Consider the following 19,161-nt stretch of genomic DNA (forward strand, 5'->3'; position numbering starts at 1 on the left):
CTTGGAGAAATGTCATTTCAGATCCCTTGTCCACTTTTTTAGTTGGTTTTTCTTTTTATCTCAAAGTTATAGAAATTCTTTATCATATTCTAGATAAGTCCCTTATCAGATATATGACTTAGAGATATATTTTCCCATTCTGTGGGTTATCTTTTAACTTTCTTGATGGTGCATTTGCAACACAAAAGTTTTCAAATTTGATGCTCCTCTTTGTGGATGAATGACGTGTGGGGATGAAATGGCAAATCAGGCAGAATGTGCATTTGTTTTACCATACAAATATTTTTATTACTGATATTGAGTAATCTTATGATAATTCAAAGTTAAAAGACAGGCCTCCCTGGTGGCACAAGGGGTTGAGTCTCAGCATTACCAAGATAGAACCAGCCACTGCAATACGAATTTGATCCTCAGCCAGGGAGCTGACCCACATGGTGCAGCAAACCTCTCCTGTGCTCCCCTCAGCAGGGTACTACAGTGGATCTGCCTATTCTGCTCCCCACTCTGTCTCTGGTGAATCCTCTCACTGCCCTGTGCCTCTGGCCAATACCCCAGTTCTTGTATGCATAAATAACTAAAAATAAATCTTTTTTAAAAAAAATTAAAAGACATTTTACCTCGTGAAACTTTGGCTAATGATCATCAAGTGTATGATACAACAAATGCCCACATTATGCTGTAAGTGAAGTATAAAGAGTCAACCACGTAAAAGCAGTCCATTTGCAAGGTTGGTCAGATGACCCAGTTGTGCAGTAAGGATATCAAAAGTATAATTCTGATCTGATGATCATAATTATGATCTGATGCCACCTAGTGGCAGTTTTTGCTCAACCTAAATATCAGTAGGGCCAGTTTTCTGGGTTGGAATTGCTAGCCATTTCCCTGCTTGACCACATCCCCCACAGCCATCATCCACCAAGAGAAGAACTGTAGCCTGCTCTGTTTTGGGTTTTTTTTTTTTTGTTTGTTTGTTTGTTTTATTTAGTAAATGAACTGGGTGTAGACCAGAGGTGCAAGGGGTGAGGGATTCACCACTGACAGAGTTGGGAGCAGAACAGGTGGATTTTACTGAAATACTCTGCTAAGTGGAGCAGCGAGTGAGACTGGAGAGATCTGCTGCACCATATGTGGGTTAGCTCTCTGACTGGGGATTGAACTCAGGCCACAGTGGTGATAGCACTGAGACTTAACCCCTAGGCTACTAGGGAGGCCTATAACTTGCTCTGTTTTTGAGAATGGGGACTGGACAAAAGATAGAAAGTAATCTCAAAGTACTTTATGTCAAAGACTTACAGATTAGTTTGTGCGATTTTACTATCTATGGATAGTTTTACTGTGTTTAAAACCACAGGGAAAGATGCAGTTACCTAAGGAAGGTGTAAAATGAAAATAAAGTTTGAAATGCATTTGTATACACACATTTATATGCACATTTTAGAAGTAATCTGAATTCATACCAGTATATCCAAGTCCAGTTGATCCCACAGAGCTCTTTATTTCCTTTCGCCAGTCCATATTGGTATATCCCTCCTTCCACAGCAAGAGCTCTGGTTTCTCACAGCATTGACACGTTTATTCACTTGCTCAATCTTTTATTAGATTTAAAAAAGTTTCAGAAAGCTTTGCCATTTACTACCACAGCATCAAAGCCTACTAAAGATTTGTTCAGAGTTTTTCCCCACCCCCAACCTAGTTCAAGACTGAGGTTATTAAATATGTTGTATATACATATTACTTTAGTTTATTCTTTCTCTTCCCTCCTTCCCCATTCAGTATGGTTTAAAGTATTCATTTAAACCACAATTGGGTTAATTTGTTCCAATTTGCTTTCAATTTTAAATCCTACCACCACATGCTAACACTGTCTAGATATTTTATGATATTAAAATAATGGTTAATGTTGATTTTCTTAAGAAAAGGATCCATCAGGTTATCCATCTATAATCTAAATTATTTATTTATATCTGGAGCTGTTTCAAAATACTCCAGCATAGAAGGAAGGAGGAAATGTGTAGTGAATAAATGAAACAGTATTGGCTATGAGTTGGTAGTTGAAGCTGCCTGATTGGGGCTTATTACATGCTAATCCTATACTTTTGAGAATGTTTGAAATTTTATGTAATAAAGAGTTCTGGAGGCCTCCTGGGGGCGCATGGGATTATGAAGCAATCCGCAGCCACCGCAGCATGAGGAGCCAGGGAGCTAACCCACATGGCTCAGCAGACCTCTCTCCTGTCTCTCCCACTGCTCCCCTCAGCAGTGTATTTCAGTCAGTCCACCTGTTCTGCTCCCCAGGTCTTGTATGCATAAATAAATAAATCTTTAAAAAAATAGAATTTCAAAAATGTATGTACTGTCTATATTGTTGGCAAGGGCCTCCCTGGTGGCACAAGGGGTTAAGCACCACCCTATGAAGCAATCCACAGCCTCTGCATCACAGGCCAGCCAGGGAGAAACCCACATGGCGAGGCAGACCTCTCCTGTCTTACCCGCTGCTCTCCTCAGCAGTGTATTTCAGTCAGTTTGCCTGTTCTGCTCCCCACTCTGTCTCTGGTGGATCCTCTCACCCCCCACATCTCTGGCCTGTACCCCAGCTCTTGTATACATAAATAAATAAATCTTAAAAAAAATATATTGTTGGCTAGTTGTTTCATGGAAAAGAAATACAAACTACCCTTTGTATTACCTAGTTGTTTTTACACTTGATCTTAGCCAAAAGGCCGAGAAGCGATGTATTACCTAGTTGTTTTTAATGAATATTCAGTAGTTTTTAATTGGATTCAAGAAGTCAGCTAAAGTTAATATAAAATTTGTATGTCTCTTTAGATTTACTGACATATCCAAACTCTATCCAGCAGATTTTTTAGAAAATTCTTTTCTATTATCTTTATAAAACCCTTAAGGCAAGTTTCATTTATTTTTATTACTAATATAGTATTATAATGATACCTTGATTATCTAGTTATAGTTACCAATAAATGACATTTTCATTAATACTTAGCATTAAACTGGGCAACAGCTCCATCCTTATTTCTCTCATCCCTTGAAATTAGGGAGAAGTGGTGACATTCAGGCAAAGAATAACACCCAGATGCAAACCTCATGAGCCAGCTCAAAACCATAAGTCATTTCTTGTGTCCTGCCCTGTGGCAGGCTAGAAAGGGATTTGACAACTGGTTATTTTCACCACTGGGGACTTGGTTATTTTCCCATTAGGGACCTATGTAATTAATGATCATCCCTTCATGTGTAAAGTTTTTTCTCTCTCTCTCTCTCTCTCGCTCGGTGGTGTTCATAGGGGAAAAGCCATATGTTTGCACAGTCCCTGGGTGTGACAAAAGATTTACAGAATATTCCAGTTTGTATAAACATCATGTTGTTCATACGCACTCCAAACCATACAATTGCAACCACTGTGGCAAGACATACAAGCAGATCTCCACGCTGGCCATGCACAAAAGGACAGCACACAACGACACGGAGCCCATCGAGGAGGAGCAGGAAGCCTTCTTTGAACCTCCCCCAGGTGAGGGTTTTGCCAATGTCGAGCTCTCTGTTTGGGACATGATTTGTGATTCATAGCATCTTCTCAGATCATAGTTTCATTCACATAATCACACAAACATTTAATTTACAACTGTGGTAAGTGCTGTCAAAAAAAGCTGCTGGGTGCTCTGGGATGTAGAAGGCGGAACTTAAATCTAGTCTGGGAGGTCAGAAAAGGCTCCCCTGAGAAAGTGAATTTTGGGGTGTTATAGAGGATGAATTGGAGTTAAGTAGGTAAAGAGGCAGAAATTTGGTGGAAAGGTGGAAATAGGCAACAAAGGCAAGAGAATATCCAAATGGAAGAAACAGCCCATGCAAAAAGACCTGAAGTTGAAGAAAGTATGTAAACTGTGGAGAGACTGAAAGAAGTCTGGTGAGTATGGCCCTTCGGCCCATGAGGGTACAGGACGTGAGGCTGAAGAGCCAGACAGGGGCAGCCAACTGTTTGGTACTTTAAGGATGTTGATGTTGACCCATAAACATGGTGAAGCACTCGTGAGTAACTCTTAGCTGAGTCATGTGCTAGAAGGTAGTGTTGTGGGTGATAAAAGCATTCATTTCAGTAAGAATAAACTCTTGAAAAAGGTATTTTAGAGAATTACATTATGTGATTTCATTTAAATAATTTCCCATTGGTAAATAGGGATTTACCAATGAAGCAGATTTTTCTAAAACAAAAATCTAAACAAAGTTTAGTTTCTTTTACTGTGTCAGTGAGCATCTCCTAAATGAAGTGCATCTGAGAATTAAAAAAACATCTTTTCCCTTTCTAAACAACTGATAATCATTGAAAACATGTAGGTGGACAAAGTTGGAGACTAAGGCAAAGACAGACCTCTCACTACCAACTCCACTGATTGCTTCTAATTTGTCTTTTCAGAGTATTGGCTATGTAATAATAAGAACATAACAGTTCTTTCAATGTTAAATGCTATGTTATTTTCTAGTCAAAGTTCTGTACATGTGCATGGTTAGATATTACAGTCTAAATCCTTGCAGTTAGAAAGCAGGCATCGATGATGTCAAACTGAGGTTTTAAGGCCTTCCCTTTTTAAGCTTCCCCAGACTCTTCCTCAAATGTTGATATTTCAGGATAAAACCTAATGCTGCCCTCACAATAGGACAGCAGTCTTTCTGCCCACCTGTGACTATGCAGGTGCTTCCTTTCACCCACTCTCTCCCTCCTCAGGGCAGCAACCTTCCTGCCTGCCCATGACCCATGCCGGGGCTTCTCTTCACTGACCTCCCTCAGTGGAGGCAGCTCTCCTCAAGGCCACCTGCCTGCAGTCATGCAGGCGCCTCTCAGCAAGCCTGTTCCTTTCAGCACAGCTCTTTCTGCCTGCTTGTGTCTATGCAAGTGTCCTTTACGCTTCTGTCCCTTTTCTAATCAACCTGCCCTTTCAAATATTAAAAAAAGGAAAAGGTGATATTTCAGATTGTCAGAATTTCTTGTATTTTAGAAAATAGTCTCTCATATATCATTTTGCTGAAAAAAAAAGAAGATTGTTTTTACGAGCATGGGGATTTGTACCTTTTTCCTCATCTGATCGCCATTGAAATAATACTATGTAAATAGCTATGAGACAAAAAAAAAAAGAAATGAAATAATGCCTGCCGTAGGGACTACACCCTCAAGACCATCCCTTCCGAGTGCATGCACCAACCACTAACTTTGAAAAGTACTTTAAACTCGCAAATTAAGTCCTTCTTTGAAAAATAAAACCGTATTTACCCTCTCTCTGGTTTTGTGGGAGATGGAAAGTCATAGAAGAAAAGGATCAATGCTCTTCCTGGTTGCCAAGTGATGGACTTGTTGAAACTGCTGTTTACTTACTGGTTCTTTATGAAATAAAGAAGGAGATAGGGGTTCTTGTTTTGTCACTTATTAAATTATTAACCTTACCCCCAGATAATTGCTATTTATTGTCTTTACACAATGATGTCATTGTGTGCTAATGTCTTGCAATCAGTCACTTGTGTTAAAGAGTAAGTAACTTAGTAGGTTATGTTGACACACCATTCCAGTTTGTGAGGTTAATGTTTATGAGGATTGTCTTATCATTTTTTTAAAATCATTTTTAACAGCTTCTTAAGTGACTACAAAGATGTAGTGCTTACTGGCCATATTGAAAGGTATTTGCCCCTCAGTCTTCCTGTATATTCCCCCCATCTCCTGCCCCAACATGCACAGTATCACATAATTACTCCAAGAATAAAAGAGGCCTTCCAAAATTAGAACACTTAAATTTCATATGGAAAGATTTGGTTTGTTCTTTTTTGATTTATTTTAGCTCTGCAAAAGTGGAGGTAAGGGAGGGCCTTCCTGGTGGCACAGGAAGGGGTTAAGGGGTTAAGACGTAAAGCAAGTCAGAATGAAAAAGACAAATACTGCAAATTTATATAGTGAATGGTTTAACAAAGTAAAATCCTTTTAAAAATTAGTGGATATAAATAGATAAGGTTTCTGAGACTAGGAGGGGAAGGGATTAAGAGTCAAAGAGTATGTAAGGAATGATGGTGGGGGAAAAAAAAAAAAAAAGACGCAACCTATGAAGCTTGCTGCAGGCACTGGGAGCAACCTCGGCCAGGGAGCAACCCATATGGTGCAGGAGACCTTTACTGACTCGCCCGCTGCTCCCCTCAATAGTGCATTTCAGTCGATCTGCCTGTTCTGTTCCCCACTCTGTCTCTGGTGAATTCTGTCACCCCCCACACCTCTGGCCTGTACCCCAGTTCTTGTATGCATAACTAAATAAATCCTTTTAAAAATAAATAAATGATTTTTAAAAAGTGGAGTTAGGGGAATCAGAAGAAGGTGCTTGAAACCATTTTCATTTGTGTAAATTTCTCTGTAATTTTAAACTCTTTTCTAAGCAGCTTGCTGGGTTGGCAAGTAAATGATTCATTTTTTTTAAACAGGTCAAGGTGAAGATGTTCTTAAAGGGTCCCAGATCACGTATGTTACAGGTGTGGAAGGGGATGATGTTGTATCTACACAAGTAGCCACAGTAACCCAGTCTGGTTTGAGTCAGCAAGTTACACTCATATCCCAGGATGGGACTCAGCATGTAAGTATTTACTAAAAGCCAAAGAGTTAAATCATTTTTTTTTTTTGAAACTTGACTTGAAAGGCAAGTTGGGTCCCAATGGAGGGAAGCTTTGACTATCAGGGCTCAAAGTTTGAATTTGAGCTTGTAGGCAGTGCTAGATCTCCTGAAGTTTTTTTCAATAGTTTGCTGAAAGGGATGACATGCAAACAGATTAGTAGAGAAAGTTTGAGAGTATAGAATTCAGATTTTGGTATAATTCAAAGCTGAGTTGGTGAATGTCAGAATCACGGTGAAACTGAGAGTTTGAAAAGTAATCATCTATGTGAAATACTTCTCAAAGAAGGGATGGCATTAGAGCTAGGAGGTGAGATTGAGAAATCAGCAGAAGCTTGATTGAGGTGATGATTAAAAGATCCTAGGAAATCACTTATGGGGAAACCTGTAAAATCTCCAAAGGGTGCTTTCTCCTTAGGTGGAACCATGGGGGTTCCACTCAACTAGAATTTCACAGAGTTAGTAGAACAGTTATCTTGATTTCCCCAGGAGGAGTAATGGTAGTTCTCTGACAGTCAAAGTTTTCATGGTTTTCTAGATGCCACTATCCTAAAATAGTTCAGATTTGACTTAATTTTTAAGTTCTAACTTAGTACCTGGTAGAAATAGGCATATGGGATTCTTTATCCTCTTTTATCTACCTTTTCCACAGAGAACCCCCTCCTTACCCATTTCTCAGAGCTTTACCTTCCATGATTAATCTTCCATGAATTAATCCTTTTTCTTATTGACATGCTGATATTAGTAATTAAGAGGCAGAACATATTCAGGATTGGAAAATACAAAGCACTTGTACCATCCTGTTCATCCCCTCCCTTTCACATTTGACATTACTAGTTCCACACAGTACTCTGTCTACTGATTGGCAATCAAGATGAAATATTAAACATATTTACTGGGGACCTCCCTCATGGCGCAAGGGGTTAAATGCAGCACTATGAAGCCATAGGCAGCCACCACAGCATGAGTTCAATCCCCAGCCAGGGAGCTGACCCACATGGCTCAGCAGACCTCTCCCATCTCACCCACTGACTGCTCCCTTCAGCAGTATATTTCAGTCAATCTGCCTGTTCTGTTCCCCATTTTGTCTGTCTCTAGTGAATCTTCACATACACATACACATCCTGTACCTCTGGCCTGTACCCCAGTTGTTGTATGCATAAATAAATAAATCTTTAAAAAAAAAAAAGAGGTGGGCCTCCCCGGTGGCGCAGCAGTTGAGCGCTGGGTTGCGAAGTTGCCCGCAGCTTCTGCAGCGCCAGTTCGATCCCTGGCTGCTTCCTGGCCACCAGAGGAAGGTCTCACATGGCGCGCAGACCTCTCCTGCTGCCCGCTACTCCCCTCAGCAGTGTACTTTGGTCCTTCTGCCTGCTCTGCTCCCCGCTCTGGCTCTGGTGAATTCTCTCACCCTCCCGCGCTTCTGACTGTACCCAGTGCTTGTATAAATAAATAAATAAATCTGGGGGGGAAAAAAAAAAAAAGACAAGTATCAACAAAATTTCAAAAAAAAAAAAAAAGAGGCAACTTGTTCCATTGTTAGATAATTCTAGTGTTTATCAGACTAGAACCTACTTCTATGTCATCTGCTCATGACTCCTCTCTGACCATATGAACTGAATGTACTCCCCTCTTTACACGTTCTAACACAGCTATTTTCCCCCCTCCCAATGTTATGTTTTCTCTAGACATAACCATTCCATTTCTTTCAGGAATTAGATTTCTCTTCCATTCCTTTAGTCAACTAACCAACATTTATTGAGCACCTTCCCACCACAAGACATTTTGGTAGACTTTGTATGGGGAGTACAGGAAGGATGGTATTATAGTCCAGTAGGAGAAAGACATTCCTAAAATAAACAATTATTTCTCATAATGATGGGCATGCAATAAGAATATGTAATGTGGAGCCTCCCCGGTGGCGCAGTGGTTGAGCGCTGGGTTGCGAAGCTGCCTGCAGCCTCTGCAGTGCCGGTTTGATCCCCGGCTGCTCCCCGGCCACCGGAGGAGGGTCCCACATGGCGCACAGACCTCTCCTGCCACCCGCTGCTCCCCTCAGCAGTGTACTTTGTCAGTCCGCCTGCTCTGCTCCCCGCTCTGGCTCTGGTGAATTCTCTCACCCTCCTGTGCTTCTGACTGTACCCAGTGCTTGTATAAATAAATAAATAAATCTTTTTTTAAAAAAAAAAGAATATGTAATGTGCTGTGGCAGCCTGGAGAAAGGAGTAAATTCTCCAAGATTCTCCCTAAACGAATCTTGGATGCCCTTACAGAGAATTGCCATTCCTTTGGATCCTGAAGAAATGTGAATATGCCAGGAAGGTCCAAGTCATGAAGATATTAGCAGAATATGACACTGTGGGACTGCAAATGATTAGTTGTGGCTGGAGTTCCTGGATACTGGTTGGAAATAGTGGAAAATGAGTCTAGAGAAACTATTAAAGGCCAGATCATGAAAGGTCATGAATGCTATGTAAGAAGTCTGAACTGTGGGGATGGGGAATGAGTCACTAAGAATTTAAGCATGGAATATAAGGCAGTTTATCTTGTTTGGAGGTGTTGCACTAGAAGATGATTAGAGGGCCTCCCCAGTGGCGCAGCGGTTGAGCGCTGGGTTGCGAGGCTGCCCGTGGCCTCTATAGTGCCGGTTCGATCCCCAGCTGTTCCCCGGCCACCGGAGGAGGGTCCCGCATGGCACGCAGACCTCTCCTGCCGCCCGCTGCTCCCCTCAGCAGTGTACTTCGGTCCTTCTGCCTGCTCTGCTCCCCGCTCTGGCTCTGGTGAATTCTCTCACCCTCCCACGCTTCTGACTGTACCCAGTGCTTGTATGTATAAATCAATCAATCAATAAATAAATAAATCTTTAAAAAAAAAAAGATGATTAGAAAAGGATTAGACTGGATAACTGGAAAGAAGTTGTATTGTGGAAAGTCAGATGTGAGAGAAAAAATAAGCGTCTGAATTGGCTGTAGAGATAGAGAGGAGGAAAGGCATTTAAAAAGTACTAGTTATTCTGATGACCTCTGCCTGAGTTTATTTCATCATCAAATGCTTATTTGCTTCTACAAAGTACATTTACACAAGAATTAGGCCTTGTCCTGAATAAAGATTCCCAAGTATAATAAGATAAATCGACTGACTTGTGAAAATGCGTTATATTGCAGGTCAACATATCTCAAGCTGATATGCAAGCCATTGGCAATACGATCACAATGGTAACGCAGGATGGCACTCCCATCACAGTCCCTACTCATGATGCAGTTATCTCTTCAGCGGGAACACACTCTGTTGCTATGGTTACTGCTGAGGGTACAGAAGGGCAACAGGTAATTACTTTTTTCTTTTACATCAATACATATATCAGTATCAGAAGTGTTACATAGATGTACCATGTGATATGGCAGTTAAACACACAAATTTAGGACTGAATCCCAATTTACAGCTTCTTTGTCATATAACCATCTGATACTCAGTTTTTCCTCATCTGTAAAAATAGGAGTGGTTGCTACATCTACCCGATAAGACTGACAAAAGTTGGGTGGCCCCCTTTTGTGGCGCAAGGCATTAAGTCTCAGCACTATGGCAACCACTGCAGCACCAATTCTATCCCCAGCAAGCAATTCTATCCCCAGCAATTCTATCCATGGCGCAGCAGACCTCTCCTGTCTCGCCCACTGCTCCTTCAGCAGTGTTATTTCAGTGGATCTTCCTCCTCTCACCTCTCCACACCTCTGGCCTACACCTCAGCTCTTGTGTGCATAAATAAATAAATCTTTTTTAAAAAAAGACTAAGTATTGAATAAGATAATGCACAAGTATGTATTTAGTGTTCATTAATGGTAACTCTTCCAATCATCATCATCAGATACTTAGGAAAATTACATTTGCAAAATTTATATAATTTTTTGAATCTGTAATCATATGCTTCAGAAGTCAAAAAGTATATACAGGTATGCAATGAAAAGTCTTCTTCCACCCCACCTCCATCCGTTTCAGCCCCTATAGATAGAATCCGCTATTATTAGTTTCTTGTGTATTCTTCCAAGAATTCATTAAACGTATACAAATGAATCCAAATAAATAGTCCTCTCCCTTCCCCTCCTTTTTCAGGGTAGTAAACTATACTGTTTTGTGTCCTTTTTTTTTTCTTTTGAATTTAATAGTACATCTAGAAAACCTTGCATTATGTAGTATCCTCATTTTCTTTTAAAGCTGTATCATATTCCACTGATGGACATGTTATATCCTTAAAATCTTTTGCTGCTTCAAACAGTATATAACCATGTGTGGGAGTTTATCTGATAGATAAATCCTGGAGTACAATTTCTGGGTGAAAAAATATATGTGTTTGTAAAACTGTAGTAAGTATTGGGGCCTCCCTGGTGGAACAGGGGTTAAAGTCTTAGCACTAGCAAGCTATCAGGGAGCTAACCCACATATCGCAGCAGACCTCTCCTGTCCCACCTGTTGTTCCCTTTAACAGTATATTTCAGTGGATCCACCTGTTTTGCTCTCCATCTGTCTCTGGTGAATCCTCTCACCTCCCACACCTCTGGCCTACATTCCAATTCTTCTGTGCATAAATAAATAAAAATAAATCTTAAAAAAAACAACTGTATTAAGTGTTGGCCACACCTCACTTTTGGGATTGACAGTGCTTCTTCCCCTTCAAGCATAGTCAATATATTGATAGCATACTTTCTGATTTTTGCCAATCTGATGTATCTCATTATAGCTTAATTTTTCATTTCTCTTAAATAAATTGCATTAAATACATTCAAAAACTGTTCTAGTACTATGCTAAAAACAGTGTTGAGTTTCACTGCAGCTACCATACCGTATTCAGTGTGGCTAGTTCTCAAGTGAAACCCCCACCCCTGTTGTGAGGTCCCTAGCTGCTGAAAGTTGCCCGGCTTCATTCCAGCCCTAAAAGCCTCCTTTCCAGAGAATTTTCCTACACCACAGGTTATAGATAAGCTACATAAGAATGTTTGCTTTAAGGCAACTATCATTCCAGACCTGCAGCTATAACTGGTATAAGGTATATTTATCCAAGCTGGGCTATAAACCCATCCAGGAATCCTAGAGTCATGAAAATAACTGCAAAACTGATTAGGTGAGACCATTCTATAAGACAGACTGAAAACTAGTGCTTGGGTTGCTTTATTGAGGGGAGTAGGGGGATAAGGTATAATTAGGTATATAGCCAGGAGAATTGAAAATAGACACTCTCTAAAAAGCTGTTAAAGCTAGTTAAAATAACTAGTCTGAATATTTAGGGCTACAAGTTTACCCTGCTATTCAAAAGTAGAATGCTTCTATTTGTTCTAATTTGGTAAGTTATTTTTGGTATTGGGAACATTATTACCATTAATTTATACTGAAATTTTTTCAAGCATTTCCAGACCCCCAAAATAAGCTACTAAATCATACTAAATAGAGACATTCTACTTTTTGGGTAGTGAGGAAACCTGTCTTTAATAAATCTTTTTTCTGTGTGTGTGCATGTATAAACAAAGTTAGGATGATAATGTAATTTTCTGTACTTGTCAAACACCTAACGCTACATTCTGAACACTTTCTCATACCAATTATACGTTTCTTAAAGGATTTTTTAAAAAGATTTATTTAGGGCCTCCCTGGTGGCGCAGCGGTTGAGTGCTGGGTTGCGAAGCTGCCCACAGCCTCTGCAGCGCCAGTTCAATCCCTGGCTGCTCCCCGGCCACCGGAGGAGGGTCCCACATGGCGCGCGGGTCCCACATGGCGCGCAGACCTCTCCTGCCGCCTGCTGCTCCCCTCAGCAGTTTACTTCGGTCCTTCTGCCTGCTCTGCTCACCGCTCTGGCTCTGGTGAATCCTCTCACCCTCCCGTGCTTCTGACTGTACCCAGTGTTTGTATAAATAAATAAATAAATCTTTAAAAAAACAATAATAAAATAAAATAAAATAAAAGGTAAAAAAAAAAAAAGTATTTATTTATGCATACACGAGCTGTAGTGTAGGCCAGAGGCATGCGGCGGGTGAGAAGATTCACCAGAGACAGAGTGGGAAGCAGAACAGGCAGATTTTCTGAAATACACAGCTGAGGGGAGCAGCGGGCAAGACAGGAGAGGTCTACTGTGCCATGTGGGTCAGTTCCCTGGCCGGCATCTAACTCAGGCTGCAGTGGCTGCAGATGGCTTCATAGTGCTGAGACTTAACTCCTGTGCCACCAGGGAGGCCCCCTTTTAAAGGATTTTTAATATTTACAAAATAATTATCAAATGGGAACATCATAATTTATTAATTTATTCTACATAAATAATTCATTGTACAAGCCTCTGATTATCTTCCTAGAAATGTTCTAGTCATGGAACTGTTAAATTAATGGCATAAGTTATTTTAAGCTTCTTTTTTTTTTTTTAAGATTGATTGATTGATTGATTGATTTATACAAGCACTGGGTACAGTCAGAAGCACGGGAGGGTGAGAGAATTCACCAGAGCCAGAGCGGGGAGCAGAGCAGGCAGAAGGACCGAAGTACACTGCTGAGGGGAGCAGCGGGTGGCAGGAAAGGTCTGCGCGCCATGTGGGACCCTCCTCCGGTGGCTGGGGAGCAGCCAGGGAACGAACTGGTGAATCCTCTTATCCTCCCGCGCTTCTGACTATACCCAGTGCTTGTATAAATAAATAAATCTTTAATTGCTGAGTAGTATTTTATTGTAGAAATATACCAAAATTTGTTCAACATTTACCCCTTTGTTGAGAATTTGTGGTGTTTCTAGCTTTTGATTATTATGAATAAGGTAGCAGTAAAAATTCTAGTACAAGTTTGTAGACAAATGATCTTATTTCTCTTAGATAAATACGTATTCATGGAATTGCTAGGTCAAAAAGAAGAGGTATATTTAACTTCTATGAAAGTGCCAAAAAGTTCTCCCAAGAGTCATACCAAAACCAGAGTCACACAAGCACTTTCAACCCCTTCGACTTTTAGATCCCATGGAGTCTAAAATAGAAAATAAGTAGGAGGCCTCCCTGGTGGTGCGAAGGGTTAAGTTTTAGCACTATGAAGCAATCCAGAGCCACTGCAGCACAAGTTAGATCCCCAGCCAGGGAGCTGACCCACGGTGCAGCAGACCTCTCCTGTCTCACCAGCTTCTCCCTTAGCAGTGTATTTCAGTAGATCTGCCTGTTATGCTCCTCACTCTGTCTCTGGTGAATCCTCTCACTCCCTGCACCTCTGGCCTACACCCCAGCTCCTATATGCATAAACAAATAAATCTTTTTAAAAAAAGGAAAATTAATATAGCAAGATATGTTGCTATTTCTTAGTAATGGGACTGATCCTATCAGTTTTCCAAGTTAGAAGGAAACCTAATTTTATTTATTTATTTTTAGAAATCTAATTTTAAATGCAACCTGTAAATAGGAGAAAATAGGATATTGTTTACCATTGATCCAAACTCAGGAATAAATAGACATCTGAAATGTGAACTAGTCCACATGTGTAATTTCCCAAGCAGCCACTAAAAGGTAATATAGAATCTCTAGGTACATTCTTGTTTACTTGATTAATGGAATCTGGTTTAGCAGATCCACTTCTCCAGTGGCCACTGCTCTATTTTACTTAATAACCTAAATAAGTCTCTTCTTTCTGAGCTCAACTTCCACAAATAAAAAAGTCTCTTTCTCGTTTTTTTTTTTTTTAATTTATTTATGCATACAAGAACTGGGGTATAATCCAGAGATGTGGGGGTGAGAGAATTCACCAGAGACAGAGTAGGGAACAGAACAGGCAAATCTACTGAAACACACCACTGAGGGGAGCAGTGGGCAAGACTGGAGAGGTCTGCTATGCCATGTGGTTTAGCTCTCTGGCCAGTGATTGAAGTCATATTGCAGCAGTGACTGGAAATAGCTTGATAGTGCTGAGACTTTAACCCATGCACCACCGGGGAGGCCCCAAAGTTTAGGCTTCTTCACATACATGGTCTAAAGGGAATTTTTTCTTTTGCATTGGAAGATACAAATTTACGTTAAATGTTTTAACCTTTTTAAATCTTACTTTTAATTCTTCATCTGTGAATTTTTTGTTTTGCTTCAGGTTGCAATTGTGGCTCAGGACTTGGCAGCGTTCCATACTGCCTCATCAGAAATGGGGCACCAGCAGCATAGCCATCATTTAGTAACCACAGAAACTAGACCTTTGACCTTAGTGGCAACATCCAACGGCACCCAGATTGCAGTTCAAGTGAGTATAACAGCAACTGCTCTGTCTCTAGCTCTAAATCCTGTACACTGTGCTTCACACATAACCTTTACTGAATAATCTTTATCACCTAGCTACTTAAAGGAAATTGCTGTGTTTTGAAGGAAGTAGACTCAAAGAGCCTAACACTTTGTTCTCTATTGTCTTTGCACACTCTAGGGTAATTTATAGCAAGAAACATAAAGCTTCTGCCACATATTCCTATGTGCACCTGACCAGCCATTTTTACTCTCAAAGTAAAAGTCAGTTAGGAAGGATTCTATAATGCTATTAAGAGCTATTCCTTGAAAATTAACCTAGCGTAGAGATACACCCTGAATGAGTCCTCTAAGAATCACTGTACAGCCCTATTTTACAGTGGGGAATGTCAGAAGACTAAGAAGAAGCCTTTATGTGGGAAGTCTTTATATTTAAGCAGAGAATCTAGAAGCCTAGATGCTAGGTGTAGATTACCTCTTTCTGAAGAAAGTTGTTGCTCTCATATTCACTTGAAAAAGTGTGATAACATGCTCAAGAAAATGCCAATCATTGGTTTTAATATAGTTTAGTTTATGGGCATAGACATTTAAGACTCAGGAAGCTCTTTAAATATCTCCCTTGGCCAAGATGAACGTCTTTTGTCTCTTGAATGTGTGAAGATTTTCAAAACCCTGAATAAAGAAACTGCATTATTCTCATCCTGTTGGAATTTGATTTTGTGCTCTTAATGATGGATCAGCCATAGTAGGTTAACAAGCCGAGGTGTCAGAATTACAGAGGGAAATTTTACTTCTGACATAGATAGTAGCCCCTATATCTGTGGTTCAGTCAACTGCAGTCTGAAAATATTATGTAGAATTAAGATTATGTTGAGAGACCATGTTTATATAACTTATTAATTACAGTATATTGTTAAAATTGTTCTATTGATTATTATTGTTGTTAATATCTTATTGTACCTAATTTATAAATTAAACCTTATCATAGATATGTATGTTTAAGAAAAAACATAGTATACTTAGAATTTGGTACTATCAGCAGTTCTAGGCATCTAGTAGGGTTCTTAGAACATGTCCCCTGTTGACAAGAGGGGCAACTGTAATATTTCTTTGGCATTATCTTGACTATGGCTTTGTATATGTGCCTATTTCAGCTTGGAGAACAGCCATCTCTGGAAGAAGCCATCAGAATAGCATCCAGGATCCAACAAGGAGAAACACCAGGATTGGATGATTAATCCTCAGCACAAGAGAGCAATAAAACAAGAGAAGTCTTTCATCTTCAGGCAGCAGAGACCCATGGCACCTGGGCCCAGGACAATTCGAAGCTTTCCATTCCTAACACACTGTACACATTTTTATGCAAGAGTGGAGAAATTTTATTCTTGACACTTTTGTGTACATAATCCTTGGAGTAGAGTCCCAAATTGATTCGTTGTGTACAAGAAAATATGAAATTAGGGCAATACAGTAAATTTTCATGTTACTCTTTTATCAGATTGCAAACTCCTACAGTTGACATGCAAGATCAACAAAGTCTTACAGAGTCTTATGATGGATTTTTAACATGCTATGAAAGAAATAATAAAGGCTAAATCTAAAATGTCAAAGGTTCTATACGTCAGGCAATCAATTCCAAAAGCCATCATGGATAATAAAGGATGTAAAGCCTTCAGATATTTCCCTGTTAGTAGAATGTCTGCAGTTTTTGCTCTACTGTATACTTGCCCATTTTTATTTGTATCTCATGGTTTGAAGACTATTCATCATAGTTTCACATCCCTGTTAAATACCAACTCTTGAAGCTGAAATGCTAATTATATTAGCATTATGTTGGATTATGTATAAAATTACAAAGTTTGGTTATTTAAAATTAAAAAGTTAAATCCAGTGCATTGGTTTTGTTAAAAATTTTACTTAGTGTTCATTGTTTTGTTACTGTTTTTTTAAAATAATGAACTATCAAAGTTTGACCACAGGCTGGAGCCCAGGATGACGGTTCTGTAATTAGAAATGTCTTTACTCTGAAAATTAGGTTAGTGGGTTGGTGTAAATTATTTATTTTGCTTATGTACTTTTGTTTTAAAGTTTATTTACTCTAAAGTTTTATTAATTTTGAATACAGCAATTTTTTTAAATGTTACCTTTATATTTGTTTTTTTAAAGTGGTATGGGGTTGGAGGAAATGTTGCAGAAAATAACACAAATCAATGGATTACAACTCAGCACACCTACATTGAGAGTATATAGTGTACTGAGCACAAAGCAAGCACTTTCCTGTCTAGTTTTATGTACTCAACAATCTTGTAGGATATATGGGATTTACAATCCCCATTTTTACATAAGGAAACGGAAGATCCAAAGAGGTTAAGTATCTTGCCCAAGGCATAGCTATGAAGAGGAAAGATGAAGAGTTGGAAATTCAGACTTTCTTACTCCCAAATCCAGTGTTTTTTTCACAACACCACTGACTCCTCGGATGATAATGTGGCGGAGATGATGGACATGAGTACAGGCAATTCTTGATTGCTTAATGAGCTGGCCACTTGAAAAACCTGTCTAAAATCAGAAATTCAGCATAGGGTCCAACAAGGTGAAGGTGGGGGGCTGGGTGAGGGTCAAGGGTTGTCTTGTAACACTTTCCTCCAGTGGTGTTCACTGTATTTTGTTTGCCAGAGAACCGAAATGTGACTATCCTTTCAAGCTTTACAGTAGAAATGAAAATGTGTTGAGCCATTTTACTTAATATAAATGTTATCTTTGATCAGATTCTTCAGTCTTTGCTGAAAAGGGTCATGACTTTAGTCACTGAAAATGGGAAACTGTTCAAGCTTAGGCATGGGGTCCATTACTTCCCCTTCAAAGGCCTTCATAGATACATATACATTAGGAAAGGTCTTGGGCTTCCTTGGTGGCCTAGGGGTTGAGTCAGCAGCGCTACCGCTGAGATGGCCCACTTCCAATACCTGGGTTCAATCCCCAGCCAGGGAGCTGACCCACTTAGCATGGCAGACCTTTCCTGTTTCACCCCCTGCTCCCTTTAGCAGTGTGTTCAATGGATCTTCCTGTTCTGCTCCCCATTCTGGTGAATCCTCTCACTCCCCCACACCTCTGCCCTACACCCCAGTTCTTCATGCAAAAATAAATAAAATCTTAAAAAAAAGTCTTAATCTCCCACAGATCCAATTTTCATTCTTGACAGACCTTTAAATACACACCTAAGTCTCTTGAGGCTCAGAGAGGGGCTGGCAATGTGGGGTAGGGGAGGAACAATGAGTGAAGTCGGGGTGGTACTCCAGCCTCGCAGCCCTCTCCTACCAGCCGACCAGGCGCTCCACTGGGCCTACCAGACCAGCTGTGCTTCCCAGACGTAAGTTATTGACCTGCTCTTACTCAGATTCCAGGATATTTCTCCCTTCATCCAGATCTTTGCCAGATGACTTGAGCAGGGCTAAGCTGGAATGTGCTGGTAGGCCTGATTATCCATCAGATCAAAAGAACATGCTTTCCTAGTGCCCCAGAAAAAAAGGGCAGAGGCAGGCTGCTGGTTTGTTCCCTACTTGTCTTTCTGGAATGGGACATGAAAAACCTAAGGAGGTGGCATATTTCCTTCAGGGAAGACCAGCTGATGTGCTGATGGTTGCTAGTAAAGCTAGTCTGGGGTTCTAAAGACTAGTCTAGGGTTCTAAAGACTAAAGAACGTTCAAGATTCAGGATAACTGCGTGAGTAGTTAAAATGAAAATTATCTGGCAAAAGCTTTTTCTGCTCACTTTTCTGCATTCAGGTGAAAGAAAATGGGGTTTTTGCTCTATTTTTACCTGTCTTCTGCAGGATTTTCCCAGGACTCACAGGTTTCCAAAAGCTCTCCACAAGCCTAAGCACCTCCCCCAAACCCTACCCTCAGCCCCAGCCTAAGAAAGGGATGTGGGAAACAACTCTAACCTGGGTTACAGAATCAGTCCCAGCACCCTCCAGACAAATGCTACAATTTCTATGAAAAAGCAAAGAGGTAAAATCTCTGAGGCTCAGAGGGGGTTGCCTTATCTTTAAAATGCGAAAGCTCTGCTCCTGGGCTTTTGTGCTGAAGAGGGCAAAAAAAGGCAATAGGTCCCTGCTGGGAGCATCTTGTACACTTACCAGATGTTTTTTCACCCAGAAAAAACTGATCAGGCAAGTGGTTTCCCTACTGCCTTAAGGCTTTTCAGATATACCAAAATTGCCTCATGTTCTTTTAAACAAAAAACCAGGAACAATAGAAAAGCGGATTATCGTGAAGCTAGTGAAA

The 19,161-nt window shown here is 40.2% G+C and overlaps 1 protein-coding gene across 4 annotated transcripts in view; it reads left to right on the top strand.

Moving 5' to 3' along the window:
• The window catches only part of ZNF143 (zinc finger protein 143), a gene marked incomplete at both ends in the record, with an annotated part of 54,547 nt that extends 38,434 nt beyond the window's left edge, over window positions 1-16,113 (top strand). For all 4 annotated transcript variants that reach the window (XM_084235630.1, XM_084235631.1, XM_084235632.1 and 1 more), the window contains 5 exons: window positions 3,299-3,526; window positions 6,466-6,614; window positions 9,812-9,973; window positions 14,733-14,879; window positions 16,030-16,113. In XM_084235630.1, the coding sequence (XP_084091756.1) occupies window positions 3,299-3,526; window positions 6,466-6,614; window positions 9,812-9,973; window positions 14,733-14,879; window positions 16,030-16,113 (770 nt within the window). The remainder of the gene's footprint in view (window positions 1-3,298; window positions 3,527-6,465; window positions 6,615-9,811; window positions 9,974-14,732; window positions 14,880-16,029) is intronic.
• Window positions 16,114-19,161: the final 3,048 nt, after the last annotated feature.

Source organism: Talpa europaea (genome assembly GCF_964194135.1).
Source record: "Talpa europaea genome assembly, chromosome: 1".
Classification (NCBI taxonomy): Eukaryota; Metazoa; Chordata; class Mammalia; order Eulipotyphla; family Talpidae; genus Talpa; species Talpa europaea.